This window comes from Penicillium hispanicum, assembly GCF_028827665.1.
Source record: "Penicillium hispanicum strain IBT 35686 chromosome Unknown utg000002l_segment0_segment0, whole genome shotgun sequence".
Lineage (NCBI taxonomy): Eukaryota > Fungi > Ascomycota > Eurotiomycetes > Eurotiales > Aspergillaceae > Penicillium > Penicillium hispanicum.
Genome location: NW_026623194.1, coordinates 396351 through 423881, shown reverse-complemented (window position 1 = coordinate 423881; position 27531 = coordinate 396351). Strand labels below are relative to the sequence as shown.

The 27531-nt window shown below is 53.3% G+C and overlaps 10 protein-coding genes across 10 annotated transcripts; 6 read left to right on the top strand and 4 right to left on the bottom strand.

Moving 5' to 3' along the window:
- Window positions 1-44: 44 nt before the first annotated feature.
- On the bottom strand, window positions 45-2896 carry N7459_001943 (uncharacterized protein; the record flags this gene model as incomplete). The annotated part of the gene is made up of 4 exons (XM_056941128.1): window positions 45-102; window positions 164-333; window positions 390-2507; window positions 2585-2896. The coding sequence occupies 4 exons, from the start codon at window positions 2894-2896 to the stop codon at window positions 45-47; spliced, it is 2658 nt and encodes an 885-aa protein (XP_056802983.1).
- Window positions 2897-3138: 242 nt separating this feature from the next.
- Window positions 3139-3928, top strand: N7459_001942 (nuclear cap-binding protein subunit CBC2; the record flags this gene model as incomplete). Its single annotated transcript, XM_056941127.1, has 5 exons — window positions 3139-3204; window positions 3285-3385; window positions 3442-3486; window positions 3541-3732; window positions 3799-3928. 5 exons carry the CDS (start codon window positions 3139-3141, stop codon window positions 3926-3928), a joined length of 534 nt encoding a protein of 177 aa, XP_056802982.1.
- A 144-nt stretch (window positions 3929-4072) lies between these two features.
- On the bottom strand, window positions 4073-4938 carry N7459_001941 (pyridoxal 5'-phosphate synthase glutaminase subunit PdxT; the record flags this gene model as incomplete). Its single annotated transcript, XM_056941126.1, has 2 exons — window positions 4073-4643; window positions 4706-4938. The coding sequence occupies 2 exons, from the start codon at window positions 4936-4938 to the stop codon at window positions 4073-4075; spliced, it is 804 nt and encodes a 267-aa protein (XP_056802981.1).
- Window positions 4939-5279: 341 nt separating this feature from the next.
- Window positions 5280-6667, top strand: N7459_001940 (4'-phosphopantetheinyl transferase family protein; the record flags this gene model as incomplete). Its single annotated transcript, XM_056941125.1, has 2 exons — window positions 5280-6551; window positions 6656-6667. The coding sequence occupies 2 exons, from the start codon at window positions 5280-5282 to the stop codon at window positions 6665-6667; spliced, it is 1284 nt and encodes a 427-aa protein (XP_056802980.1).
- A 701-nt stretch (window positions 6668-7368) lies between these two features.
- N7459_001939 (anaphase promoting complex subunit bimA) lies at window positions 7369-11516 on the bottom strand (the record flags this gene model as incomplete). Its single annotated transcript, XM_056941124.1, has 8 exons — window positions 7369-7535; window positions 7604-8337; window positions 8407-8566; window positions 8766-8818; window positions 8921-8985; window positions 9061-10892; window positions 10949-11122; window positions 11180-11516. 8 exons carry the CDS (start codon window positions 11514-11516, stop codon window positions 7369-7371), a joined length of 3522 nt encoding a protein of 1173 aa, XP_056802979.1.
- A 762-nt stretch (window positions 11517-12278) lies between these two features.
- Window positions 12279-12878, top strand: N7459_001938 (SND2/TMEM208 family protein; the record flags this gene model as incomplete). Its single annotated transcript, XM_056941123.1, has 2 exons — window positions 12279-12287; window positions 12363-12878. 2 exons carry the CDS (start codon window positions 12279-12281, stop codon window positions 12876-12878), a joined length of 525 nt encoding a protein of 174 aa, XP_056802978.1.
- A 608-nt stretch (window positions 12879-13486) lies between these two features.
- N7459_001937 (uncharacterized protein) lies at window positions 13487-17116 on the bottom strand (the record flags this gene model as incomplete). The annotated part of the gene is made up of 1 exon (XM_056941122.1): window positions 13487-17116. The coding sequence occupies one exon, from the start codon at window positions 17114-17116 to the stop codon at window positions 13487-13489; it is 3630 nt and encodes a 1209-aa protein (XP_056802977.1).
- Window positions 17117-17715: 599 nt separating this feature from the next.
- On the top strand, window positions 17716-18020 carry N7459_001936 (uncharacterized protein; the record flags this gene model as incomplete). Its single annotated transcript, XM_056941121.1, has 2 exons — window positions 17716-17893; window positions 17950-18020. 2 exons carry the CDS (start codon window positions 17716-17718, stop codon window positions 18018-18020), a joined length of 249 nt encoding a protein of 82 aa, XP_056802976.1.
- Window positions 18021-18086: 66 nt separating this feature from the next.
- On the top strand, window positions 18087-22750 carry N7459_001935 (E3 ubiquitin-protein ligase SSM4; the record flags this gene model as incomplete). The annotated part of the gene is made up of 2 exons (XM_056941120.1): window positions 18087-21126; window positions 21186-22750. 2 exons carry the CDS (start codon window positions 18087-18089, stop codon window positions 22748-22750), a joined length of 4605 nt encoding a protein of 1534 aa, XP_056802975.1.
- A 549-nt stretch (window positions 22751-23299) lies between these two features.
- On the top strand, window positions 23300-27346 carry N7459_001934 (uncharacterized protein; the record flags this gene model as incomplete). Its single annotated transcript, XM_056941119.1, has 2 exons — window positions 23300-26633; window positions 26874-27346. The coding sequence occupies 2 exons, from the start codon at window positions 23300-23302 to the stop codon at window positions 27344-27346; spliced, it is 3807 nt and encodes a 1268-aa protein (XP_056802974.1).
- Between the last annotated feature and the right edge of the window lie 185 nt (window positions 27347-27531).

Sequence of the window (27531 nt, the reverse complement as noted above, 5' to 3'; positions counted from 1 at the left end):
CCAGAGCCATCAATTAGAGAGGGTCCCTTCACGTAAAGGTGGTTTTAAAGGCTAGTATTGAGTCGCTCCAGACGAGAGGTGATTGCGTCAATGACCGCAGATCTAGACAAGCAAGCTTAATCAGTACATTGAGGTACTCAATGGGACGCTGGGGCAAACTCACTCTCGCTCGACCATCCGCATAGCATCTGCGACCTTGGCTCGCTGGAGCCGCTGTGGCACCTTGGGCTGAGTGCCTCCTGGAGACGACGGACTCCCAGGCTCAGCCACCGCAGGCACCTTGGCTGAGATAGACTTGGTTTCAGCCATGAGATCAACAGCCAGGCGTTTAACCTAGGAGACAATATTAGTCGTCGAGTTGCACTCAGAAATCGGTGGGCCAGGCCTACCGTTTCCAACCGTTGCGCCAGCAGTTGATCTCTCTCCTCGCCGTTCTCTCGCTTGTCAAATGACTCAGATAAAGTGCTGACTTCCGTAGCCCACGCCTTCTCCTTCTCGCTCAAGGGGTGGCCACCTGAGTTGAGAACCTTTTTGCGCAACGCGTCATACCGTTGCACAAGTTCGCTCTGCTTGTTTCTCGCAGCTTCCAATCTGTTGTCGAGGGCCTCGCCATTCCTGGCTCCCTCTTTGCGGTTGCCGCTTTCATCAATTTCACTTGTCACACCTTTGATGCGCTCGGCAACATCGGAGAGTTGTTTGAGCTGGTCCTGCATCTCGCCTTGCAATCGTTCGCACCGCCGGAATAGATCCGAGGCGGCTCTCTCGAGTGCATTCGTGTGAGCGGAAAGAACACGGTGGGCAGTGGTGACAAGGTCCAGAGTCGCTGGAGAAAGCCGCACCTGCTCCTTTAGCGTGTGTCGTTGCCGGTGTGGGACATGTTTTTCAACAAAGGTCTCCAAAGGAGAACTGGCATAAAGGATGGCAGGGACTTGATAGGGAGCCCGTCGGGGAGGCAAAGCGGGTGAGCCGGGAACAGGAGATTTTTGCTCGTATAGACTGAGTTCCCTTGATGTGGAGAAGGAGTCCTCCGGTGCATCCATGACCGCCGCATACGTGTTTGATGGGTGATAGGTCAGTAGCAGGTAGCCAAGATCAAAGTCGTAGAAAACTAAAGAGGCAGCGAGATGCTCCGTCTGAGCGGTGGTATCCGTTTCTGTAACCTGCAGGATACGCTCTCTCTGGGCAACGTTACCACTGCAAAGTACCTGCAGGCGAAATCCAGAGCCTGAAGGATCCTCCGCTTGCAATTCTGCTTCGAGTCTCTGAACCCATGAAGACATGGAGAAAAAGACCACATTAGTTGCAGTAGTGACGAAAAAGGAGTATCGTGAATGAACATCCTTGGTGAAGGTAGGCCAGGTGAAGGACTCGGTTCCGCTGTTTTTGAGAGTGTCCAGAGATTCCACCAAGACAAGATCGGAAGGCTCCGAGAGAGGAGTTCGGAAGGCATTCTTTCTCGCTTTGGGCAGCCACTGGCCTTCAACCCCATCAAGCTCCAAGCAAACGTGAACACGGCCATAACCACTGGAAAGGCAGATAACTGTTGCTGAGAGCTTATCCTGATCACCTGCTTCAATTGCAAGTTCTTCATCCTCGCCCATCATCAGATCTTCGGTGTTCAGTCGAGCAGCAATTACTAGGATGTCACAAAGATCCAGATCATCCAGCTCGTCCCCCGTATCAAAACGGAACGGTCCCTGCAGACGCGGAATGGCGCTCGGGCTGGTCGGGCGAGTGAAGACATCCGCGCCTTGAATCGTCCCGGATTCAAAAGAAGGATCTAGGGGCTCCTGGTCATCGATTTCCCGCAGCCAGTCATACTGCTGGCGGCACGCGGTCAGCTCTTCCTCCAGGTCTTCAGGAACCTCCTCGAGGGCTGCCAATTTAGGAATAATGGCCGCTGACAGCGACGGAATCGTCGTAGGTGGGGCCTGCCATTTTGATGGCAATAGAGGACAAAGTGCATAGAGATCACCGGGTCTCATAGCGACCCAAAGAGTCATGGGCGCCCAAGCATCTTCCCTGTCGTTCGCACTGCCGGCAAAGCAAGCTGAAGCCACCTCCATGTCCACAACGTCTGCCGAGAAACCCTTGTTCTTCCCAAAACCGGAAGGCGCAAAATCTTGATCGGAGGAAGATCCATCGACCAGCTTCCGGAGATCTACCGCGAGAGTCGGCTGGTCAAACGACCAGTGGTTGTTCCGGTCCAACTCCCACACTCGCACCGCAGCATCGGCAGTGATAGTAACAATACATCCACCCAGGTTGGTGTGCAGTCCCAGCGGATGCCATAGCGCAGATACCACCGGTGCTTCCGGAATCACATGAGTAGTCGGTCCGAGCTGATAGGTCTTCAGCCTGATGGGTGAGGTGTCCGTGGATGAGAGATGAGATGAATCGGGAAGGACGGAGATATGGACAGTATGCTCCGTTACTATCGCCAGAAATGCTCCATTGGGGGAGGGCAGGATTTGTTTGATGACTCCGTAGACAGGCACGGACAGAACCTGTTTGTGGTCAGCTATACTTCTCCCGCCGGGTTTTTATTTCCATGCGACATAGTCTACAGAATATTAAGACTTACCCTGTAGGCTGGAATCTCAGTTGCATTTCCGGCATCCTTTGTCTGTCCAACTGCGCCCTTTTTCTGTCGAGCCTGCTGTTGCCATTGATCCTTCAGTCGGGCGAGGTTAGACCAGCGGATCTCATTGTCAACTACGGCAAAGACTTCGTTTCCCCTCTTTGCAGTTGTCCTTGTCGGTCCGCTTGGCGCGGTCTTCTTGGTTCCATTCGGCAAGTCCTGCGCAGGGCTCTTGACCAAGGCGCTGGTGAAAAAGCTCGCACCGGGCGAAGGCCGGCACAGCCATGCCGGCGCGTAGCTGTTGACCTGGGGCATCAAGGAAGGTCGCAGAAATGGATAGGAAGAGCACGAGTGGGAAAAAAGAGAAGAGCGAGGCCTTCTCTGCCCAAACAGTGGTGGGCAAAGCGGGAGTGTTGATGCGACGATCAAGTCTGGCGCGCCAAGAATCTTTTGGGAAGCTCCGAGCTCCCTTCCGCCTTTGCCTTTGCGACTGCACTTCTCGACCTCCAACTATCACTCCACCGTCACAATTCTCCCCACTTGTGCCTCGACTCACCATGAGCTTACTAGCAGTCAACACCGTCGATCGGTTGGATCGACCCAGTGCTTACTACGTAGGCAAGGTGCGTGTGCTCTCGGTCGACTTGCGCGCCGATGGGTCGGGGCAACGCTCAGAAAACGGGCGCTAATTGAGAACACGCAGAATAAGAGACGCAGATACAATGACCGGGAGGAGGAGAAGGAGAGAGAAGAAGATCCCACATCCAAGCTGCATAATGCGTCGACACTCTACGTGGGCAACCTGTATGTCCCAACTGTAACCCGGTCTCATGAGAGTAGTTTCGCTGACCAAGTCCTAGGTCATTCTACACTACAGAGGAACAGATCCACGAACTTTTTGCGAAGTCAGTGTGGATGGAATCATTCAACGCACTGATCACACTAACCTCGGTCTCCAGGTGCGGCGAAATCAAGCGACTGGTGATGGGGCTGGATCGGTTCAATAAAACCCCTTGCGGATTCTGTTTTGTGGAATACTACACCCATCAAGATGCGTTGGATTGTTTGAAGTATATCGGAGGTACCAAGTTGGATGAGCGAATCATTCGGACAGACTTGGATCCAGGCTTTGAGGAGGGACGACAGTATGGGTACGTCCACTTCGCAGATTTACGGATAATTGCTCCCACGAAGAAATTGGCTAATCACTTGAGCAGACGTGGTAAATCTGGTGGCCAAGTGCGTGACGAGTACCGTGAGGAATACGACCCTGGCCGAGGTGGATATGGCCGCGCTTATGATGAGCAACGCCAGCGGGAGGAGGAAGAGTACGGCCAGGGCAGGTAGGTACCGAATGGATATGCACATAGCGGTGCCGGCAAAAAGGCGTTATTCCCTCGGGGTGGACTCAATTAAAAGAAAATTCGGAAATTTCTATTCACCTGATACCCTATTTACAATCGCCTTTTCGATGCGTTCTATAATTCTCTTCTATGGACCCAACTTGTTTCTCTTGGATACGGCCGCTTGTACCTGGTGCAACCACCATGCGTGGATTCTGGCATCTCCTGTCAGCTCCGGGTGGAAGCTAGTCCCAAAGACATTCCCCTGCCGGACGGCAACAATGTCGCCCATTTCTTGGCCGGGAGTGATGTCTCGTCCCTGAGTGGCGTTCTGAGCGGCAGGAACTGACAAGGTGGCCAGCACTTCGACATGGTCGGAAGTCGCAGCTCTCGCTGCCTCGTCCTTCACCTCTCTGGAGGGTGCAACAACAGTCTCATCCCTCTCAATCTCACCAAGCTGAACACCTTCATGGTGCGGCAATATCCGTTCCACAATCGGAGCCCTGATGAAGACCGCGGGGAATGGCGGGGCGTCCTGACCCAAGAATGGCAGATCTAATGGGCCTTGGAAGCTCTCGGTTTGCCGGCCAAAGTGATTGCGGTTGACGCGCACGTCAAGACCACCAATGAGCTCCTGTCCACCTTTTTTCGTGCGATTGGCCGACTCTGCAAGCAGAATCAATCCAGCGCAAGTGCCCCATGTTGGCTTGCGATGGACCCTATACAGTCGCCACATCAGATCAGATCCGGGTGTGCAGAGGAAAATCACCAGGTCACCTACTTAACAAAGTCTCGCAGTGGCTCCAAGAGATTGGATCTCGCGGCCACCAGAGACATGGTGGTACTTTCGCCACCGGGCAAGACAAGCCCGTCGCATCTGGCGAGCTCCTGTGGCGTTCGGACTTCAATAAATTCCCATCCTGACGGGTTGTGCTGCTCGACTGCCTTTTTCAGCAAGTGGACATGTTCAATGAATGCGCCCTGCAAGGCAAGGACCCCGACAGTGACCGTCATTTCTGTAGTTGAAGAGAAGCAGTGGCATCCGTCGAGTGCATTCGATATGACTCTTACCCACGTGATCTCCAATTTTCCGCGGGGAATTGCTTATCACGTGTATAGCTCCACTGATAAGCGGCGGTTCTGATCTGTTCTCCCCATAGATTATGGTGACATCTCAACATCACGACATCTTACCTCTTATAAGGCAAGAGCCATGGTATCCTCTGTCTGATCCGTACATAGAGGCACTCTGGCAGCCTGGCCTTTTTGGGTGGTGACTTTCCTATTGCAGGCCTCTCGCGCAATCTGTCTGATATACTGGCTCCAAATATATAAACATCCCCCACCACAACCCAATGGCTGCCAATGAGATCAGTCTGAATGACGCTGTGCAAAACAACGTCAGAGTTCTCAATGTCGATCCATGCACACGCGGCTTTCCCACACTCGCTCGATGGTACATCGACATTCGAGAATGGGAAGCCCATGGTCTGGATCTTCCGTTGCTGAACGTAATCAGCCCCGCCGAGCAAGAGGCTGTCAAGAGATTCCACCACGCCGCGGACAAACGCATGTCTCTGGCTTCCCACCTGCTCAAATACCTCTATATTCATCATGCCTGCGGGGTGCCCTGGAAAGATATCGTCCTCACTCGCACCGCTCTGCCCGAGAATCGGCCGTATTTCAAGTGTCCCTCAGGGCCACATATTGATTTCAATGTTAGCCACCAAGCAGGACTCACGATCCTTGCAGGAACTATTGCTGTCGACCAGCAGAAGTTCCAGAGCCACGCTACTGAGGGTATTCCACCCCTCCTCTCTCGACTTGGCATCGATGTCACCTGCGTCAACGAGCACCGGCGGAAGCGTCTCACAACATACGAAGAATTGGTTGAGTTCGTGTCTATATTCAGCGAAGTCTTCTCGGACCGCGAGCTCAGTGCTATGAAAAATCCACTTTCAACCCTTCGTCAAGCGCGGGACCTTGGACTCGCCAAAGCCTTTCCAGAGCCTGACACCCCGGAGAGTATCGCTCGCTTTGGGGTGCGCCTTTTCTATTCCTACTGGGCCCTCAAAGAAGCCTACCTCAAAATGACCGGCGATGCCCTCCTAGCCCCGTGGGTGCGTACTCTGGAGTTCACGAATGTCATTCCGCCCGACCCCGTCGAACTACTCCCTGCATCCAAGCCATACGGCCAGGCCAAAGATCAGAAACATATTCCACAGTCCCCAAAGAACTGGGGACCGCCATACAAAGGAGTCAAGATTACCATGGGCGGACGGTCGATTGACGATGTCCGTATTCAGCTGGCTGCGTTCGAGTCGGACTACATCGTTGCGACTGCAGGCCGTGGACCACCCGTCGGCCCGATCCCTCAAGAGTCCGAGGCTGGTGACCAGCATCATTTGCCTGGGCAGATTAAGCTTGACTCTGGTGACCAGACACAAAACCTGCGCATTCCCATTCATGCCAAGAAGGTAGTCGGGGACATGGACCCCTGGCATGTGCCCTTTGCCATCACCGATCCTTGGCTCCCAATGCAGGAAATTGACATCGAACTCGATGTGCGGGCCTGCGCTGAGGGCCGCTGCGTCCACGATGATAACCATCGATACGTGCTTTCGAGTGTAGGCGCTCACAATCGTGCTTAACACAAAGGTTCCCTCACGGATGAATATCCGTTACATCCACGCATGTTATAGCGGCCGTGGACATGGGTACTTTGTCACAGCGAAGCGTGTGATCGATTTCTCTCATCACCGATAGAGTCTCTTATGTAGCTACGATTATGATATTGCATTTGCATCAGCTTTACGAAGAAGGAAATAGATCAAACTCATCAGTAGAGGTGTACTGAGGTAGTTATCCTAGCAATAAACTATCTAAGCGAAACTGTTTTTTATCATAACCCAGGGCAACCACAGCAAGCACCGGTCTGAGAGATTAGATAGTCCACAGACAATAATGGGGTCATGGCATCTTTGTCGTGCTAAGAATATATACATTGGGCGAAGGAATTGGGGAAAAAGAAAGGGGAGTGGGTCGAGAGTAGAGGAATTGAAGATATCCTGAAAGTGAAAGGGAGAATAAGAGCAGCAGAATAGTAGCCGGTCTAACAAGAAAGCCAATACGGTGACTGGGTCACCCTAGATCCTTAGGAGGGTTTCCAGGTAGGAGCTAGGCCGACTGAACAGGGTCTGTTCTCTTTGATCCGTAGCGCTCTGTGACGGGGAACGGGGTGTATGTACCAAGTAATGGAAGGGAGGATGTACAGCAGCAAGAGTTGGAAGAGGACTGCTTCAGAAGCGGCGGGGATCTTCGCGTGCGAGATCGACTGTAGCAAGCCTCCCTTGGGGAGTAGCCGATCCCAGTATTTGCGGGAACAATGACATTGCTCCATGGGCAAAAGAAGGGTGCTTTTAGTATTTATCCAAAGTCTAGGTCTCAGAGTTCAACAGCACTCGAGACACCATTCGCTTTGGAAGCTTCGACCTCGTTCTCATCCTCACCAGCCATTTCCACAATAGTCTTGAGCATGGAGTCGCGGGTCGACTGAGTGAGTTGATCCACATCGGCTGTAGTTAAATCCTTGGTCAGGATCGGAGGCAAAACTAGCAATTCGCCATTTTAATCAGTCTTCAACACAAGGCAATCCCCGAATTGAAGAGGGAAAACCTACCCCTGATCTTGATTGCACCAGCATTGAAACGCCAATTGCGAGGCGACATGACATGCGAATAGTTCTCAGTAACGACCGGCACAATAGGCACACCGGCCTTTACAGCAAGATGGAAAGCACCCTTCTTGAAAGGCAACAGGGTCGGCTCATCGGAGTAACTCCGCGTACCCTCTGGGAAAATGAAAACGCTCTGGCGATGAGTGCGCATTTCGTCGACGGCGCCATCAAAAGCCTTCATGGCAGTCTCACGGTTGGCACGGTCGATAAAAACCGTCCGCGAGAGGGCCATGAACCAGCCCAAGAAGGGAATGTTGCGCAGTGACTTCTTCGCAGTGACACTGCAGTAGGGAGGAAAGATAGCACCGAGCATCAGAACGTCCAGTTCGGTCTGGTGGTTACCGATGAAAACGGCCGGGCGGGTAGAGAGGTGTTCCTGGCCTTCGACAATGTCAAAGCGGACGCCGGTGGTGAGGCGCATAACCCACTTGAAGCTGCGGGCGGTGGCCCATTGCGAGACTCGGCCGTAGCCGACGAGCCGGAGGACGATGGAGGCGAGTACGCCGTAGGCGGCACATAGAAGCAGGGAGCCGTAGGCAGCAAGACAGCGGGCTGCGAAGGCTGCACGCGGCACCTTTTGTCCGATGGCGAAGAGTGACAGCGTGACTACCACGAACGAGCTGATGCCCGACAGAATATAGGAACCAATTGACATGGTGGTGGGATCGACGACCAGACTATTGAAAGTCTCTAGTCAGTGGAAGGCTCTGGGAATATTGAAAATCGAGGGACTCTACCTGGATCACCGGAGCGTGGCCTCAGCCTTGAGGAATGCGGGAGAAATTGGGTTGTCAAGGAGGGCCATATTGGGGGACTGCGGAGGTGAAGCGCCGTTTTTTTGCCCGCGCCGACTCACCGCCAGCTGACCGCGGCCGATGACGGCATCGCGCAGACGCTCGAGGAGAACTAACTAACTAGTTAACTAGTTAGTTTATAACTAGGGGGATTTCAAATGCAGATGGGTTATTGGCAGGTCTGTGGTCGATCATTACAGGATAAACGTGGCCCCCCTAGTGACAGAGTCTGCCAATCACATAACAATAATGAATTATGCTGGTGCATCCATGGTTCATCATCGTGATGTCCAAATCTCACACTAATGTACAAAACACCATGCCTGATGCCGGTCTAGACCTGGAAAAGAACTCCCCCGTGATGCTGTGCAGAAAAGGTCCAATAACGCCGAGTTCGTAAGAACGGGACCCCAAATCAAGCGCAAAGAAACAAAAAGCCACGAGACCGGGAGCGTCAAAGGTCTACGCCATGTCGTCCTCCATTTCGTCATCATCCAACGATTCCATTGCATCTTTGATGAACTGCGCAGCCTGTAGAGTAAGAGTTAGACACAAGAAAAGAGAAAAGCGAGTTGGAGATATAGCTAAGTAAGGGGTGCTGCCTACCTTAGGGTCCAAGTTCAAGGCCGTTGTAAAATGCTTGATGGCATTGGCCTTGTCATGGAGCGATTTGTACAACTTGCCCAGTAGATAGTGCACATTGGCCTCATCAGGAGCCATGTCCTTGAGGACTTTCAATTCTGCCAAGGCAAACTTGTTTTCTTGCAACTTCATGAGCACGCGGGCCTTGCGGAACCGCGCCAGCACCGAGTGCGGTGCCAGTGAGCAGGCCCGCTCGTAGTGGACCAAAGCGTGCCTCGGGTTATCATTCTTTTCCAAAACAAGACCAATGCAGCAGATCAGGACTGCGTTCGTGGGATTGATCATGGATGCATTGCGGAAGTGTTGTTCAGCTTCGTCAAGCTTTCCCATCTTATCATACACCGTCCCCAATCCATACCAGGCGTTGTAGTGCCGAGTATCTGCCCTGATGCCGTGGCGATAGGAATCGAGAGCTTTGTCGTATTCCTCGTTGGCGACATACTCGTGACCTTGAAGGGTGAATGCATATGCGAACTCGGGATCCAACATAGTTGCGCGCTTGAAACATTTCAAAGCACCATCATGATCTCGCTGGTGCGAGAACGAATTACCAATCGCACACCATGCTTGGGGTGAGAGTCGATCCACCTCGAGCAACTGATGTGCTAGATAAGCCAACTCTACATCGTTCTTCAGGTGCCAGAGAACGGTCGAATAGATCTCCATGTCCTCGAGTCGAGTGGGTGCTAAGTTTTGAACTCGAGAGAAGTACTTGGCGGCGTCAGAATACATTGCCTGCTCGAAATAGGCTCGGCCTAGCTGGGATAGAACCCAAGGGGTCTCACGCTGGCCTTGTGAGAGCGAATTGAAGTGTTGGATGGCCTCTGGGCACTTGTAACGACTCAATGCAAAGTATCCAGAAGCAAGCTTCGTGAAGAGCCCCAAGAGCCAGTTCAAAGCCTCAATCTCTTTGTTTTTCTCCACATGTTTGGGAACGGGCGGCACAGGGGGCACAGACGTAGCCCGGTACTCCTTGCCATCATGGTCTGGTGCCTCCATGGGCTTTCGGTTGCCACTCACGACACGGCCAACAGTAGAATGTGTCCCACTGCGGCTCTTGGAAGTTGCACTCCTTACTTTCTTCACCTCTCGGCCATCTCTGCCAGTTAATGTGCTGTTTGAAAGCTTGCTCGTCGTGGGTTTTATCTGGTTGAATAGCCGGACGCTGCGGCGCTGGGGAGCACCAGGTTCAGTCGGCTGTGGAGGAAGAGGGTGGGCGACCTGGCCTGAGACAGTACGTTTGCGGTCGCCGATCCGTGGCGCAGGTGGGGGTTCTCTCTCTGTTGGCGCAACGGGTGGTTCCTCTGGCTCTGTCCTCGTTTTGGTCCGGGGTCGAATACCCGTTGGCCGCATTTTCGGAGGCGGTTGGCCAGTATGGTCCAGGCTCATCGACTGAATAGGTCGGGGTCTCCTGGACGGTGCCAATGGTGGCTCCCAGGCAGATTCTGGGTCAGTGACTCCATTTGCAATACGAAACTCCTCCGAACCGCTGCTCTGTGCCCCTGGAGTCTCCATGCCTTCATGAATCACTGGCGGCGGTACAGAAGCGACGCTGACCGAGCTTCCATTTAGCTTCTCCCACAGAGCGTTACTACCGTAGGTGGCATCTGCATCACCGCGTGATGCGGGCGCCATGAAAGGATCAGATCCAGAGTTGCCCGTGCTTTGAGTAGGGAAAACCCCTTCCGTGGGGCTCAAGTGGTCAGACACGGCTTCCATACTTTCAGGAGTCTCCGACATAATGGCAAGAAGCTCTGGGCTAAGCTGGTAGATGTGAGGGACTCGGATATTGACACCTGATCTCGATTTAGCTTTCCCTCCAATATTTACGATTTCCAAGAGCGAGACTTACCAGTTGCACATAGACCCAAGAAAGCATCCCACATGAATGGGTTCAGTTTCAACGAGTCCACGTAACATTCAACAGCCTTGTTCAAGTCATTGTGGGCCTGGTATAATTTCCCCATTAGACAGAACATTGCCGCAGCATCTGGCATATGTTGTCGCTGAGTTTCGCTGTGTTTATCTGTACTCCATGGTGAGCCCCGGATGCGATTAAATGGCAATCACTTCTAGAACCTACTCCAGTGATTCTTAGTCACCCAAGACGGCTTGCTGCGCTCCAGCGCCGTTGCACCGTCCAAGTATTTCCCGAGATCCAAACATGCCTGAGCATACACATAAGCGCAGCCGATATGTAGGCCCCTGGAGCCTGTATTCTGGCTGTATTCCAAGGCCGCTTTGGTCTCTCCGCTGTTCAAGTGGCAGAGTGCTAGGAGGTATTGTGCTTCGTAAGATCTTGGCTCATAGGCATGAAGGCGGTCCGCGAGGAATAGCGCGTTGCGCATGAGGTTATTATCGAGGTGGTAGTAAATCAGGTGCCGCAACTGGCCAGCGACATGGCCGGTAGAGAGCGCCATGGTGGTGAGGGGCGCGGGGCGAAAACACGCGAGGTGGCGAGGGTAGGGAGGAAAAACGGTGTAGAAGCAGGAGGTCAATCCCTGTGGTGCTGCGACCCTTGAAGTTCTTTTCTTTCAATGTTGGCGGCGACGCTTTCAAGCCCGGTGCTTTGTGTCAGCCCTTCGAGACGCGGGGAGGAAACACGCGATGTCGACTCGGGCAAAGAAGCGAAACAGTCCATCAATACCCACCACACATGAGCGCTGGTCAAGACTCCAGGTTGGCAATGTTGTTTCGTCTTGGAGCAAGGATCTTCAACCGATCTTGATCGGGACGCCAACGGTGTTCGCACGGAGGGAATGTAAACTGAACGCCGGAAACGGTAGGAGGGGAGAACACACAGGACCAACCAGCCGATTACATAGTATGTAGACCCAGGATGAGTCTTTCACAGCGACACGGCCATGGTGTTGGTTCCTGGTTGTCAACGGGGGAAGTTGTCGAGGGTTGTTGCGTAGTTCGCGCCGTCTTATTTTGGTTGCATCGCCAGTGCTTGCCCATTCTGCCGGGCGGTGTGTGTCGTGGAGGGCAACAATCGCTGGAGATCGACTTGTCTTCTTCACTCGTGCACCTCGTGCTCTTTGACGCTTGATCTCATTTTGGGGGTCATTGAAGTCACCAGACTTTATTGTGATCTCAATTTTATCACAATACCGTTCTTCTGGTGGTCGAGTGGTCGGTATTCGTGAACTTGTTTGACACCACATCTGTCTGCGTTCAAGATGGCCCAAGTAAGCTTCATTAGCCTGCCATTGCATTGGCTTGGGCTGTGAAATGTGCTGATAGATGGTCTAACACTGCAATAGAAAGCAGCCAAGACACTGGCAACTCGCAACACAGCTGTGTTAAACCGCACCCACCTTATCTCGGCAGCACTGCATATCCTCTTCCTCTTCTTGCACCACGTTTTCAACCGGCCCCGTTCCCTGAAGCCGTATTTCTTCTTTGCGGCTCCGACTCTTGCCATTGAGTTCTATCTCGATCGGGTAGGGCGTCCACGCTATAACGAAGATGGTTCTCTGCGCTCTGCTGGGGAGGACCTCAATGCCACTGGTCTGACGGAGTACATGTGGGATGTGCTATACTGGACACAAGGTTGCATTGTAGCTGTTTGCATCTTCAACGACCGTGCTTGGTGGCTGTGGGCAGTGGTCCCTGTCTACTCAGTCTACCTAGTCTACACCACCGTCATGGGTGTGAAAAGGGGCTTCGCCGGCATGGGGGGTGGCAATGACGAGGGCGACTATGAGGGATCAAAGAGCAAGACGCAATTGAAAAGGGAGAAGAGAGGCGATAAAGTCAAGCACCGAGCAGCGCGGTAAGCTTTTCTGCAGCGGTCGATGTGGAGACATCTGCATAGGAATGGACTGTATCTGGTTGCTTCTGGTATTCACAGAATAGTGGTGGCATTAGCGGTCGAATATTGGCGAGGAACACAAGACCCACTTCGCACCCTCGCGGAGAAACCCTCAAGGGCCTCTGAAGGGCTGTGAAGGGCTGTGGACCGTAAGGCTGGTCACCGACTCTATCAGCTTGCGCAGGTGCTCAAGTCAAGGCCACCTCGCCCTCTTACATAACACGCAAGGAGCTGCTCATGGCATTTCAACGTGTTTCATTATTCACGAAAATTGCATTTCTGCTTTGACCAGAGCCTCCAGAAGCGACGGCAGGTATAAGGAACAAAAAGGAGAGTCCGAAAATGGGAGAGAAAACGAGATAGAATTGTGCATCTTGTAGGTCATGAACATTGCCGTCGTGACAAACTATATGGGGAATAATGCATCGAGAAATCGAGCATGGCAAGTCGTCGGTAAGGAGCCCAATTTGCGAGCGACATGAACGAATAGAACAGAGTCGGTGTCAAAACAAAGACAAGAAAATAGCAGAAATAGATCATCCACACAGTTTCACGAATACCCGGATAGTTTTATTACAATTCATCCTTGAGCGAAGAGGCGGCACCCTTAACGCTGCTAAGAAATCCATCCACATCAGATGCAGCAGTCTCAGCGGCTTCAGAAGCGACGCTGCTCGAGCTGGAGGTGAAATCAGCTAGTCGGGACTGAGCGCTCTCGACAGCAGCAGCGAGACGACTATTCGCGCTCTCCACTACGCCAGGCTCTCCCCCATAGATGGCAGCACTTGCCTTGGATTGGATTTCCGCAATAGCATCCTGGGCGACATCAATGTAGCTAGACTCTTTGCCGTAAATTGCACTGCTGACTTGCACAGATGCCGTAGAATAGGCGTCAGCAGCCGCATCCGTGGCCCGCTCGTAAGGACCCTTGGGAGTACCGTATATTCCGATACTAGCAGCCTCCACAGCAGCACCAAGTTGGTCATTGGCATTCTTCATCACATCATCTGCGCTGGGAATAGCGGTGATGATGGCATCCGCAGCAGAACTGGCTGATTGGAAGGCCTCACCAGCATAGCTAGATGCGGAGGCAAAAGCTGCAGTCGCGTATGGCGTTTCATAAACCTCACGAAGCTTGCTCATCACGCTCTCAGTGAATGGGGGCTGCTTGCCAACGAGCAGCTCGGAGACGATCGCTTGGATTGCCCCAAACCGCTGGATTTGCCCCTGCATCACCTGCTCGAGATACGGAGCAGGAGTTCCATAAACTTGTTCGCTCGCCTTGGCAACGAGGTTTTCCCAGTTCTCAGATGCCTGGCTCGAGAGGGCCTCGAGATGTCCTGTAGTGGTGCCATACAGAGCCGAACTAGCCGATGCAGACGCCATGGACAGGGAAGAAGAGGCAGCCGAAAGAGCGGCATTGTATTTAGAGAAAGCATCATCGATGATACTTTGAGATTTGCCGTCATCTACTGCCGAGGCCATGGAACTGGCGGACGCCACAACAGCAGCTAGACTGGCAGAAGCCAAGGAAGAAACCTGCTCGTATTGAGATCCAGCTTCATCGACGAGGTCCTGGAAGCTGCGAGGGCCAGGTGCGGGTGTCGGTGTGCCATAAACTGCCTCAGACGCCGTAGAGACGAAAGCGGTGTAATGATCGTGCGCGAGACCAACGGCCTCGTAGTAGCGACGCTGAGCATCGAGCACGAAAGGCTGGAGTCCAGCGGAGCTGGGTGCAGAGGTTATTGGTTGAATCGATGCCAATTGTTCGGAAGCCAAGCTGAGACCCTCGTTCAATCGAGATGATGCAATAGACGAGATGCGGACCAACGGTCCAGCAGATGAAGGGGTGGGCGTGGCCTTCACAGCACCAATGCGTGACTCGAACTCCTCGGTTGCGTACTGAACGGCGCCGGAATAGGCAGACTCGATTGAAGAAAGAATCTGGATGTGGGCTGGGGCGCTTGATTGTGCCATTTGACCCATTATTTGCGACTTGGCAATATCATAAAGGATCTTTGCGTTGGCAGTCGAACCGGCAAAGGACGAGCTGGCTTGTGAGTGAGCATCGGCGGTTTGGCTTGCCAAATTATGAATCCTCTCTTGACTATCCTCATCGTCGTCAATAATAGGCGCCTGCGGAGAGTTCGCATCGGCAGCAGCGACGCCCCAGGCGGGCTTCGCAGAGATCGGTTGTTCATCCTCAATTCTACCACTCGAGATTGTCTCATCATCCTCGGAATCCGGAGCAACTTCCGCAGTGGTTTTAGAGTCTGATGTAATATCAGACTGACCAACTGCGGACTCGTTTGAATCGGCCCCAGGGATTTCTTGAATATCATCCTCTTCTTCGGAGGCAGCAGATGCAACGGGCTTACCAGAGGCTTCATCAACGGTTTCGTCATTTTCAATATCGGAATCCTCGCTAGATTCATCAGGCTCGTCAACGGGTATCGGCCGTGGGGGAGGCGGTTCGGTTCTTGTATCGAAATTGTCGCTGACTTCACGAGCAGCAATCTTCCAGAAGCCGACATCCTTCAGTCTAACAAGCTCCTTGGCAGCATGCTCGGCAAGCTCCATGGCACTGTCTAGAATAGTAGTGGCCACTGCCTTAGCCTCAGTGACCGACTTGTGGTTCATACCGATCTTGTGTATTTCATTGCGCCAATCCTCGAGTTGAGCTTTGAGCGCGTGATATCTCGCCCAATCCTTGTAAGTGACGCCATCCATCCAAGCCCAACGCATGCCGATTTCCTGCAGACCTAGGTCACGGATACTGTCAAGGACATCCAGAGTCGAGTTGACAGCAGCGGAAACACGGCGCATGAGTTCGGCATCAAACGAAAGAGACCACTCCCGCAGAGCGTGGGCACGATCTCTCACTGAGATTGCGGAACTTCGAATATCGCTGACCAGCTGATCCCGAGCAGACTCCTCTGCTTCAGGAGCATTTTCCTCGGGCAGTGATCCCGCGAGCTCATCAATGCGAGACTTGATGCCGTCCACTTGTTGCGCAGCAACCGCTTGAAGGGCATTGGAGAGGCTTTGCCCATGGCCGTTGGCGCTACTTGCAACAAGAGCGGCCACAACTTCCTCAAGGCGTTCTTCAAGATCCTCGATGCCCTTGTCGGCTGCAACTGCAAATTTATCTTGCCATCGCTGAAGGTCAGACGCGATACGGTCACGGGCTTGTTCCGCTTCCTGTTCAGGGGAGAGAGTTGGGTGGGGGGAGGGAGTCTCAGTAGTGGTAATTGTGGACAGGCTGGTTGAGGCGTGGGCAGTTTCCTCGGTAGTAGAAACCGTCGAGGATACAGATGGTTCAGATGTGCTGATAAAGAAGTGAGTTAGCAAAGTAACGCCTCTCTGTCGATCATCCCTCTGTGCATACCTGTCCATATCTTCTATCACAGAACGCAATCGTTTGCCTTCTCGGTAGCTTGCCAGACGCTGTCCAATTTTCACCAGCTGAGGTTCCACCTGTTCCGAATAGAGGCCTGTGATCTGAGGCCACAGCGAGCTGTTTGCAAAGTAGACTATAGATGACCATGTGTACTGTGCACCAGGCATGACCTGTGTTGTCAATATTGTATGGCCTGTGGCGTAAGTCTTGCCAATGAAGGGCTGTGACCGAGTGTAGAAAGGCACCAAATGGTCCCAATACACTGTGAATGCGGCGTGAGTGGCCTTTTGATAGTACGGCGACACCACGGCAACCCCTTGTTGCACATAAGGGTCAACCTCAGTCATGTACAACTGATGTGCTTTGTCCTGGGCAGCTTTAATTTGTGGCGAGACCCGAGTTTCCCATTGCGCCGTTCCGTATGCCTGAGCGTGCTGCCACGCTGGTGCTCCATATTTGTCATACCCGGCATAAGCGATCTTGGAGGCAGGCGTATAAACATGCTGATTGACAACCTCCACATACGGGCGAGCGTGTTCGATGTACGGCGCAGCATACGCGTCGTAGTACGGTGCGATATGGGGCACCACATGTGACCGCGCAATCAAATACGGTTTGCAGACTCGAGGAGACGAATTGTTCAAGTCGGACAAGTTCGAAGGACACCAAAAAAATGGCGTTAGGAGAGTATACCAAATAAACAGCCTATATAGAGGGAAGAGTGAATCAGCTTTGGGCGCGTTCGAGATCTTTGGAGGTTGAAAATCCCCGGGACTTACCTCACGATCGACCCTATCATCCATCTAAGAGTGCCCTTACTCTCTCGAGTTGCCACAGTCGGTTTCGCTCCATTCTGCTTGACTCCTATTTCCGACACACGGCCACTCACTATGTTTAGCAACATCATTGCCCTGACTGACCGGACGACCCTTGTGAAAGGTGCGACAACGGAGTAGCTTCACCACAGGGCCTGCTTCACTGCAGAAATTGTGATTGGATCAGATAAGAGATCAGGATGTAGCATCAGGAAGCGCGCTCAACACAAATCATGAAGCTGGGGTGAGTTGACGTAGATGCTGCTTGGAAAGAAAGTGTCGAGGCAATGGTCGCGTTCAGGCTTGGCACAGAACTCCACGGGTCGCGGTCAGAGCGCGCGCAAATGATTCCGAGGTAGACGAGTGGATGTTGAACTCCTCAAACACGTCGGCCACGGTACAGACTAGACAGATCAAGTTGGGGAAGGAGGATGCTCCTGGGATGACAGTGGTCCAGTTGTATTGGAGAAAGTAGGCTGCATGCCTATACTGGAACTAAGTTAGTGAACTCACGGCAAGTGAGGTCATCGGTGCCACCCAAACCATGCCAAACCATACATACGAGGATTGCAGGCTGCAGGGCTGTAATGTGCCCCTCCTTGCAGCAATACAGTGCGTATGCCCCATACACCCTGCTGAGTCAGCGCATCGGGCAAGAGCGCCTCGCTGATGGAGAAAGTGGAAGCCACGACCGGCCCAACCTGCTCAACTCACACCCCCCCGCCAGTTCCACTTCGTTGCTTTTCAAGGTGGCCTTTGCCGCAGGTATGTGAGGCTACTCGCGCCACCGATTGAATCTGTTCTCATCTGTGCAGCTCTAGTCCGTCGAAGACCGCCGCATACTTCGCGTCCTCCGGGCCTTTTGCGGATTGCTTCACTTGACGAAAGCTAGGCGAGGATACGATGAAGATTTGGTGAAACGACCGTGAGACCGTCGACTCGGTGCGACCTTTTTACTATGGACGCGGCGGCGCATTCCGCCCGCAACCTTGCGGGCTCGGCCTCCTTTCCCGACTTGATGAACGACCCGGCTTTTGATGAGAGGGATAAGGGACTTGAGGATATGGATACTTGCCGAATCTGCCACGGGGAGGCAACAGATGACGAGCCCTTGTTCTACCCGTGTAAATGCAGCGGCAGCATTAAATTCGTCCATCAGAACTGCCTGGTGGAGTGGCTGTCACACTCGCAGAAGAAGCATTGCGAGCTGTGCAAGACGCCCTTCCGTTTTACCAAGTTATACGACCCAAATATGCCCCAGAGCTTGCCAACGCCTCTATTCCTGCAGCAGGCTTTGATACAATGTTTCCGAACAGTAGTCACGTGGCTGCGATTTCTTCTCGTCGCCTTTGTCTGGCTGGGCTGGTTGCCGTGGTCGATGCGGGCAATCTGGAGAGCGCTCTTTTGGCTCGCTGATGGCTGCTGGTCGACGAGTGGAGCGGCTCATCAGAGGGCTGTCCAGTCGGCTTCAGAGGGGGCGCTTAAAATGGCGGCAAATGGCAACGCTTCCAGCGCGGTGCTCAACTCGCTAACTTCGACCGTCTCGGATACAATCAAAGCTTCTGCTAGTGCCGCACCATCGGCGCAGGCCTCCAACCTGAGTTTACCAACCGGCGATCCTCTCATGCTAGCCCTCATCAAGAAGGTAATTCCAAGTTTATTTATTCCCGCCTTGACTTCGTCTGTTGGTCAAAACAGCTCCAATGTCAACAGCACGGCCGGCGCGTCTAAACTTCGGTATCCATCATGGCTCTCAGATGTGAAGATTCTCAACAGATTGACACCGTATCCAACAATCAACAATATGATCATTGACACTTTAGAGGGCCAACTGATCACTCTGCTCGTCGTTGTTGCCTTCATACTTCTTTTCTTGATTCGAGAATGGGTTGTTCAGCAACAACCAATGGCCAACATCGCCGATGGAGAGCGTGAAGCCGCACTACAACTGATCGCTAACGCCAACAATCGGGTCAATGATCAAGTTGTAGGGCCTCAACCTGGTCTAGCCCCTGTTCCACCAAACTTTGAAGCTCAGCAAGCCGTTATGGACCATGATACAGACGATGAAGATCCGCGCCGGTCTGCCACTGCATCGCCAACACCCTCCTGGACGGATTCTGATGATGGAGGACCTGTCCTCGAACGACCCGGTAGTCCTCGCATTCCGTTCCTTGATCGTTTCCCTCCGGGGGATCTAGAGCTGGATTTCGGCAACCCAGCGTCTCAGCGGCAGGAGCAGAATCCCCGCTCTGGGGTAGCCATTTTCAGGGATATCGTAGCTCGAGCCAATGGTGATCCTGACGAAATGGCTCGGATAATCCAAGAAGAAGGCCTCGAGCGGGAAGTCAGATGGATCATGGATGCCCTTCCTGGGACTCCTGTGAACCAACATCACGCCGGTCCGTCCCACCTCGAACACGACCTTGGTATCGCGGAGTCCTCTCTTGGCGGCGAGGGATTCAATGCGGGGATGGATCACGGCGCTGGGTCCCAGCAACCTCAAGTTGGAGAGTCGTCAGCACCTCAAGACTCGAACAACGAAGTGCCAGTCCAAGATGAAGTTGTACCTGCCGGCCCCCGGGTCGTCGACCCACCCCCTCAGGGCGCAGCAGAACTTCTCCTTAATTGGTTTTGGGGAGATATCACCCCTGATAATTCTGACCATGCAGAAGCTGTGCCAGAGGACGACGAGCGCATCGTCGAAGATCCGGAGCTCGAGGACCCATTCGTTCCCGTGCCAAACCGTTTAGAAGACCAAGCTGCCGATGGTGCTATGCCGGCTGGAGGCTTGGACGCCGGCCTGGATCCCAATGACATGGATGCCATTGAAGGGGATGATTTTGAGGGGATCATGGACCTGATCGGCATGCAGGGGCCTATATTTGGGCTTCTGCAGAACGGTGTTTTCTGTGCGCTGTTGATTGCGTTCACTGTGGCTGTCGGTATCTGGCTACCGTACCTGTGGGGCAAGATTGCTTTGGTATTACTGGCAAATCCTCTGGAGCTCATTGTTGGCGTTCCAGTGACTGCCGTCACGGTCATTGCAGACATCACCCTGGACACCCTGATTGGTGTTGTTGGGTATGTCATGTATTGGCTCAGTTTGGTCGGCAAATTGTTGCTCAGTCTCTTTGGAACCGTCGTCCCTCTCGGTGAATGGGCTCCACAAGGCAAATCCGTTACTAGTGCTTCATTGTCCCTGATTGATGCCAGCACACACCGTTTGAACAAAGTTGCCAAGGCATTCCTCGTATTCCACGAGTCTGACATCCCAATGTTTTCGGTGCTCTCACACCAGGCCCTCAAGCTACATCAGGCACGTCTTTTGGCCGTATTCAGGTCAGCATTCACTGTTGTCAAATTTATGCTACACGACTTTCCACTACGTCTTGTTACTCTCGGGATTCCTGGTGCTCTGTCTTTTGAGCTCGACCTTTCACAGCTCCAACACTTGGCAATACAATTTCGGCAGTGGTTTGTCGACTTCTGGAAGTTCTCTCTTTTATCGAGCTCTGGAACGAAGTTGATTGATGCGAGTGCGGCCAAGGCAGCATCTGCAAAAGCCTTGCCTGTTAACCAAGATCTCGCCGTATGGGACACAAAAGACCGTGTCATTGCTATCGCTGTGGGCTACCTCCTGGCCACCATCGTTGGATTCCTCTACCTTCGGATCACGGGCCTCTTTGCCGGAGCAAATCGCGGTCAAAGGATTGAGGGGGTTGTCGCCGAAGTGCTTCTTCAGGCCGGAGGAGTGATGAAAGTCATTCTCATCATTGGAATCGAAATGATCGTTTTCCCTCTGTACTGCGGCACGCTTCTTGATGTCGCCTTGCTGCCACTTTTCTCCGAAGCAACAATCGTGTCTCGCCTAACGTTTACAGCTGCCTCCCCTTTGACGTCGCTTTTTGTGCATTGGTTTATTGGCACCTGCTACATGTTCCATTTTGCCTTGTTCGTGTCCATGTGCCGCAAGATCTTGCGAACGGGCGTTCTCTGTGAGTTTCCTTGCAATTCAGCATATGGCATCCATCTGGAATGCTAATCATTTAAACAGACTTTATTCGTGATCCCGACGACCCAACCTTCCACCCCATTCGCGATGTCCTGGAGCGTAGCATCACCACCCAACTCCGCAAAATCGGGTTCAGTGCCCTTGTCTACGGAGCCTTGGTCATTGTTTGCCTTGGCGGAGTGGTATGGGGTCTGCACTTTGCATTCAACGGTGTCCTGCCAATTCATTGGTCTGCCAGTGCCCCGATGCTGGAATTCCCCGTGGATCTCTTATTCTACAACTTTGTCATGCCATTGGCTATTCAATCGTTGAAACCATCAGATGGACTGCACGATCTCTATAACTGGTGGTTTCGCCAATGTGCTCATTTCCTGCGACTTAGTAACTTCTTCTTCCCCGAGAGACATCCGGAAGAAGAGGGCCGCCATGTCCGGCGGACCTGGTGGGGCGCTTTGTCTGGAAGCAAGGGTGATTGGGAGCATCCCGTCATCGGACAGGATCAACAGGCTGCCATGGAGAAGGAGAATTGCGATGCCTATTTCCTGCGTGATGGCAGATATGTCCGGGCTCCCGCTTCTGACCAGGTTCGCATTCCGAAGGGAACACAGGTTTTCTTAGAAGTCACCGAAAACAATGACCGACTCGATGGGAAACCCGATCTGGATGACGGTCTCCATGGCCGCTCCAGCAACATGTTTGTCAAAGTATACATCCCGCCTTACTTCCGAACCCGGATCGCCACCTTCATCCTTCTCATCTGGCTGTTTGCTGCCACCACTGGGGTAGGCATTACCGTTATCCCACTGGTCCTTGGTCGAAGGATCGCTTCGGCCTGTTTCTCCAGTCCGGTCCCGGGGAACGACATTTACGCCTTCTCCAGTGGATTGTGCGTGGTCGGCGCCATGGGCTCGCTGATGTATTATTGTCGCGTTGCAGTCCAGGCAATGCGAGACGACTCGGGGACATACCTGCGGTCCCCAAGGGAATTGAGCCCGCTGGGAGTCAAGCTTTTGCTCGATGTTGGCCGACTGCTGTACATCTCCGTTGCGCTGGTGGTTGTACTTCCGTCGCTCTTTGCGCTTCTCACTGAGCTATACATTCTCATCCCGGCGCATACGCTGTTTGGGGATGAACAACCCCACGTTGTTCATATCGTCCAGGACTGGACACTAGGTGTGTTGTACGTCCAGATGGCGATCAAACTGACTTTGTGGCACCCTCATTCCTGGGCCGCCGCGGTCCTGAATGGCATCTTCCGTGACGGCTGGCTCAAGCCGAATGTAAACCTGGCGACCCGTGCTCTGCTTATCCCCGTGTCACTGTTCACGGCTGTGGCAGTGGTGGTGCCTGTGCTTTTGGGAGGGGCTTTACGATGGACCCTTTTCTACGCGCGTGTTGAGGCGCAGCCAGCCATCTATCGCTACGCGTACCCCACGACACTGATGTTCGCCCTGGCCGCGTGGACAGTCCACCTTGTCCTACGACGAGTGGCGGTCTGGCGTATCAGCATTCGCGACGACGTATACCTCATTGGCGAGCGGCTGCATAATTTCAGTGAGAAGCGCGCGCGGGACGTGGGGGTGTCGCGGCGAGTGATCACCGGGTGAGAATCCAAGGAGGGAACAGCCAACTTAGCGCAGGCGGTTTGAATTTCTTCGTTGTTCCACGATCAGCCCTTGCCTGGAATCAGTCCTATGTATCTGTACATGTATTATTGTATGTAGACTGCGTGCGCCTTCATGAGTTCCTTTGTTAGGGGGCCAGGTGAATACGCTGACACTGCTTTACTCCCACATACTACTTCCACCTGATAGTTGCCTTTGACTAATAATAGTTACCTGGTACTGTCAGGGATGTAATAATACACTACTGCCTGAGGCCTCGAATGACATAAGCCGCGCAGGCCCAAATTTAGATGCCTGCCACGTGACCCACATACACGCTCCATGGGCGCTGCTCATTGGTTAGGCAACAGGATTCCCTCTAGTCTGCCATGGTCTATCGGCCCTCATCGCCGTCGCCAGGCACCCGTCATTGAAGACCGATTTCTCGCCCTTCTCATGGCTTCTTTGCTTCTGCGCGACCCGGACAAGGATCTGTGACCCTTCGCGACTCTATCTGATGTTTTGAATCCCTCCTCTCTCACTATCGCCAAGATGTCCGTCCTGCGCCACGGAGGAGGAGGCGGCGGCTTCCTCCAGCGGCGCCTCACGAAGATGTATACCGATACCAAGACCTCCTGCGAGAGCGTGACCACGGCCTCGAAGGCACTCGACGACCCGGAACTCGTGGCCCTACACCAGAGCTTTCAGAAACAACGAGATCGGTTACTCGCATGGGGTCTAGACTGGAGCGACGCCAGCGCCGCTCAACCCAACGATATCGACGAGTCCTTAACCGCTGCGGGATTCAGCGATGTCGTTGAGAGCGTCATGTCCTCGATTCAAGATCTTCTCAATGACGCCGAACGGGTCCAGCACATCGACGCGCCGATGCTGCCCTCGAAGGAACGCAAGGTGGACCTACCCTCGAAAGATACCCTCGGAAGCCGACCCCTCAAGACACATTGGACCGACGACGATATTAGCCGTTCCAACGCCATATTGAGTGATTTGAAGGCGTGTATTGACACGCTCTACGACTTGTCGCGCTCGCGACGGACAATGGCCTCCAGCATGTCGAGCAAGTACAGTATGTCGGGGCGGCGACCACGGCCTAGTCAGGTCTCGCCTTACGACGTTTCACACGGTTCTTTCTCCGAATCCAAAGAAAAGGTCCAGAGTCCTCAGCAGATGTACGACCCATTCACATACTCTCCTTCCACCCCGCAGCGCGAAAACCTCACTTCCTTCCACCACCTTCGGATTGAACGCTCGGCTCTGCAACTGTATGGAGCGGCCCATGATAACAGCCCCCCGCCTTATGAGCCAATTGCCGCATCCTCCAACTCGCGCGCTATTGGCCGACTACAAACTTCCGCATCTCCCTCCCTCCTGTCTCTCAAGGAATCTCATGTCTCCGTATTAGTCGAGTTCATGCCCATGATGGTGGAGTCGCAAATGGATTCGAAGAGTTCCCGCCTGGAAAGGCTCCAGGGATCTCTCGACCAATTACTTCAGAATTCCCGAATTTCTCACCTCGGTCTCTTGCGATTCCTTGGCTACTGCGTTGATGAACCTAATGCCCGCTATGCTTTCCTTTATCAGATGCCTGTCGACTATTTCCCATTTTTACGAAACCCAAGCGATTTATTGAAGGAACTCAAGCCGGTGCCACTTGTTGCCCTTCTTCCGTCCGCGGAGGATTACCGAGAGAAGCGCATGCCGAATCTGGAGACTCGGTTCAGACTGGCCTACGATCTATTGATGTCGGCCTTGCATTTGAGAAGTCAGAATGCTGTGCACGGTAATATTAACAGCAGCAATGTCATTTTCTTCCCTGGCCGAGCCAATGCGAATAATGACGAAAGCGGTCTTTCTCCCGATCTGCACCGTCCTTACCTGACATCTCCGGCGCGCTTTTCTGGCGATGGTCCTACTCCAGAACCACTGCCTACCGCAATGTATCGCCACCCTGAAGACAAGCGAAGCGTTGAGGACGATGCCGCATGGGCTTATGATCTCTATTCTCTCGGTCTCGTTCTTCTCGAGATCGGTCTGTGGGCCCCAATTGGACGATTGTGGAAGATGAAGTATGACCGATCATGGTTTAAGCATCGCGTCGAAGATCTCTATGTCAAGAAGCTTGGCCCCAAATGTGGTGGCGCATACCTCCAAGCTGTGCAACTTTGTCTCGATGCCCCCAACTTCCATCTCTCGACCCAACCTATGACCGACCTCGGCCTCCGTGTTCCTCAGATCTACCACTATCCCGTGCTTGACCTGTCAGATCCCGACGGCACGTTCTCGTTTTCCATGAACTTTCTCTATACAATCAGCAAGATTTTGTGGTCATGCTGCCGGATTGATATATTCAGCGCACCTCCAGCTGAGGAATTGGACGACTGTCTACCTCTGGCCCTTGTGCCTACCCCAGAGCCCACTCCCGCACAGGAGAAAGTCCCCACGTTTCCTCCTATTCGCGAAGCAGTGAATCTCGATAAGAAGTTACCAACCATTCCTGTCGAGGAATTAGGTGTGGTGACTGACGAGAAGAGCTTGGATAAGCCTGCCAAAAAGCGGACCGTCAAGCGACTACCCAATCTCGATATTCCGGATGACCACCTGCAGGAGTGGAACTTCCAAATGATGCCCCGACTCAGTCGTCTCCTCCAAAAAATCTTGAAGGAATCATCCGAGTCCTGCGGCGTCACCCTGATGATGACTGGAGAGTCCATCGAGACTGCCAGGACCACCATCTGCGTGACCTGTGCTAGTGTGAAAAAGGTCCGGTCTGCCCTGAAGAAGCATTTCCATCTCGGCCGAGACGATTGGGATCTTATCGTACTCCGAGGCGACATTGAAAGGTCCAAAGTCCCTCGCAACAAGCGCCGCAAGCCTGCAAAGACGCGTCCCAACGGCTCAAACGAAACACCCTTTCGCCAACGAGAGCTGAATCCTTGCTATCAGCAGCGACCTCTTTGTGGTGCATCCATTGGTGCCTTTCAAAACGAAGAGCATCTCCCTCCTGTCTCCTATGGCGGTGCTGTCCTCGTTGATGGCTTGGCCTATGGGCTGACAGTCCATCACATGCTGGAAGCACCCAGTGATGATGAAGCGCCTGGGAACGAAGAGCCACAGGATGCTCCGTCGCGGTCGGCAGGTAACTGGCCCCGGGGTATCTCTCACACTCCCAATCAAGATTTTATGTATACATGGGATGAGGATGATCCATCGGAAATCAATCTGGAGTTCGAGATCTCAGACTTGGAAGACGGTGACGATGCATCGATATCCCAGGGCCCCGAGGGTGGGTATGATGAATATTGGTTATCAGATGAAGATTCGTCTGATGACGATTCTATCGACGGGGCCGACAACGACGATGATGATGTCGCCTCGATTGGTGACACTACCGGCATCGAGCCTGGGGAAGAGCCCCGGCTGTTCGTTACCCAGCCCGCCATCGACGACGTTCACGATGATTTTTTCCCGTCGCCGGAGGACCGTGATGATGAGCATCTCGCCTCCCACTCTCTTGGCTACGTCCATGCGTCTTCTGGTGTGCGCCGCTGGACGCGGAAGGGGATCAAACACGAGATTGATTGGGCTCTGATCAAGGTTGACGAGGGCCGCATGGATCCTCGCAACATCATCATTGATACCAATCTGTCCTCTCGCACCCGTCCTGGAGCTGGGCGGACGGCCCAGCCTCCGCCTATTTTCCTCAATCAAGTCGCCCGGATGGAGGAAATGGGTGGCTTGCAGGTTCATTGCTGCGGTCGCACGAGCGGGCTTCAGTCCGGTCAGATATCAAAGGCGATGACGCTGGTCAAGCTGCATGGCCGACATTCCTTCTCGACAAGCTTTTGTGTCAACGGGAACTTTGGAGGTAAGAGGCGCATATCTGCTGATTCTTGTGCATGTCCATACCATTCTTAATTAGATACCCTTGCTTTGTTTTTGTTGCCGCTCTTGTTGCTTCCCCGTGGTTGCCTCAGTGTCTCGTTAAGCCGGTATACCATCCATGGATAACCATTTCCGCCGGATTTCAAGACCAACCTCGCAAGCCTTATGTGTGTATCCAAAGTAAACAGATCATCAAGCTAACATCATCTCTGTGGCCCACCAGCCCCCGGCGACTCTGGCGCATGGGTTTTTGACAGATCGACCGGCCGCGTTTGCGGCCACGTCCTGGCCTGGTCCGCCCGAAGCAACACCACCTACATCAGCCCGATGGAGGTGACCTTTGAAGACATTGCTCGCACCCTCCACGCCTCCCTCGTCTCCCTCCCTGGCGATCCGACTCGGTCGATGGGCTACGTGGACCCTACCACCCCGCAGGCTTCCCAATACCGCTATCAGTCCCAACAACTGCCGGGCGATTTCAATCGTCTAGCTGTCGGCGGCCCTCATACCCTACCACCGCACCCATTCGCCCACCCCCATCATCCTCATCAGCCTGGATATGGCCGCCCCCCACCTCCTCACCCTCCGCCACCACCGCCGCGCCCTGGCTCCCAGGAAGCTCACATCTTCCGTGGCCCCGCGATTCCGCCTTCATTGTTAACTGGTCCCCGAAATATTGAACGCCAACTTGCCTGATTTTCAGAACGCGTCTTTCGGGATATGCCGCGCTGGGTTTTTTTTTATTTGAAGGGTTACAATCTATCTTTTTTTGTTCCTCTCGGTTCGAATGGCTGGTTGATGATATGATTTGCATATTTACGATTGGATTGGATTTTAAGAATACCCACGGTGGAGCTAGTTTTTTGTGTCTGGTTTAAGCT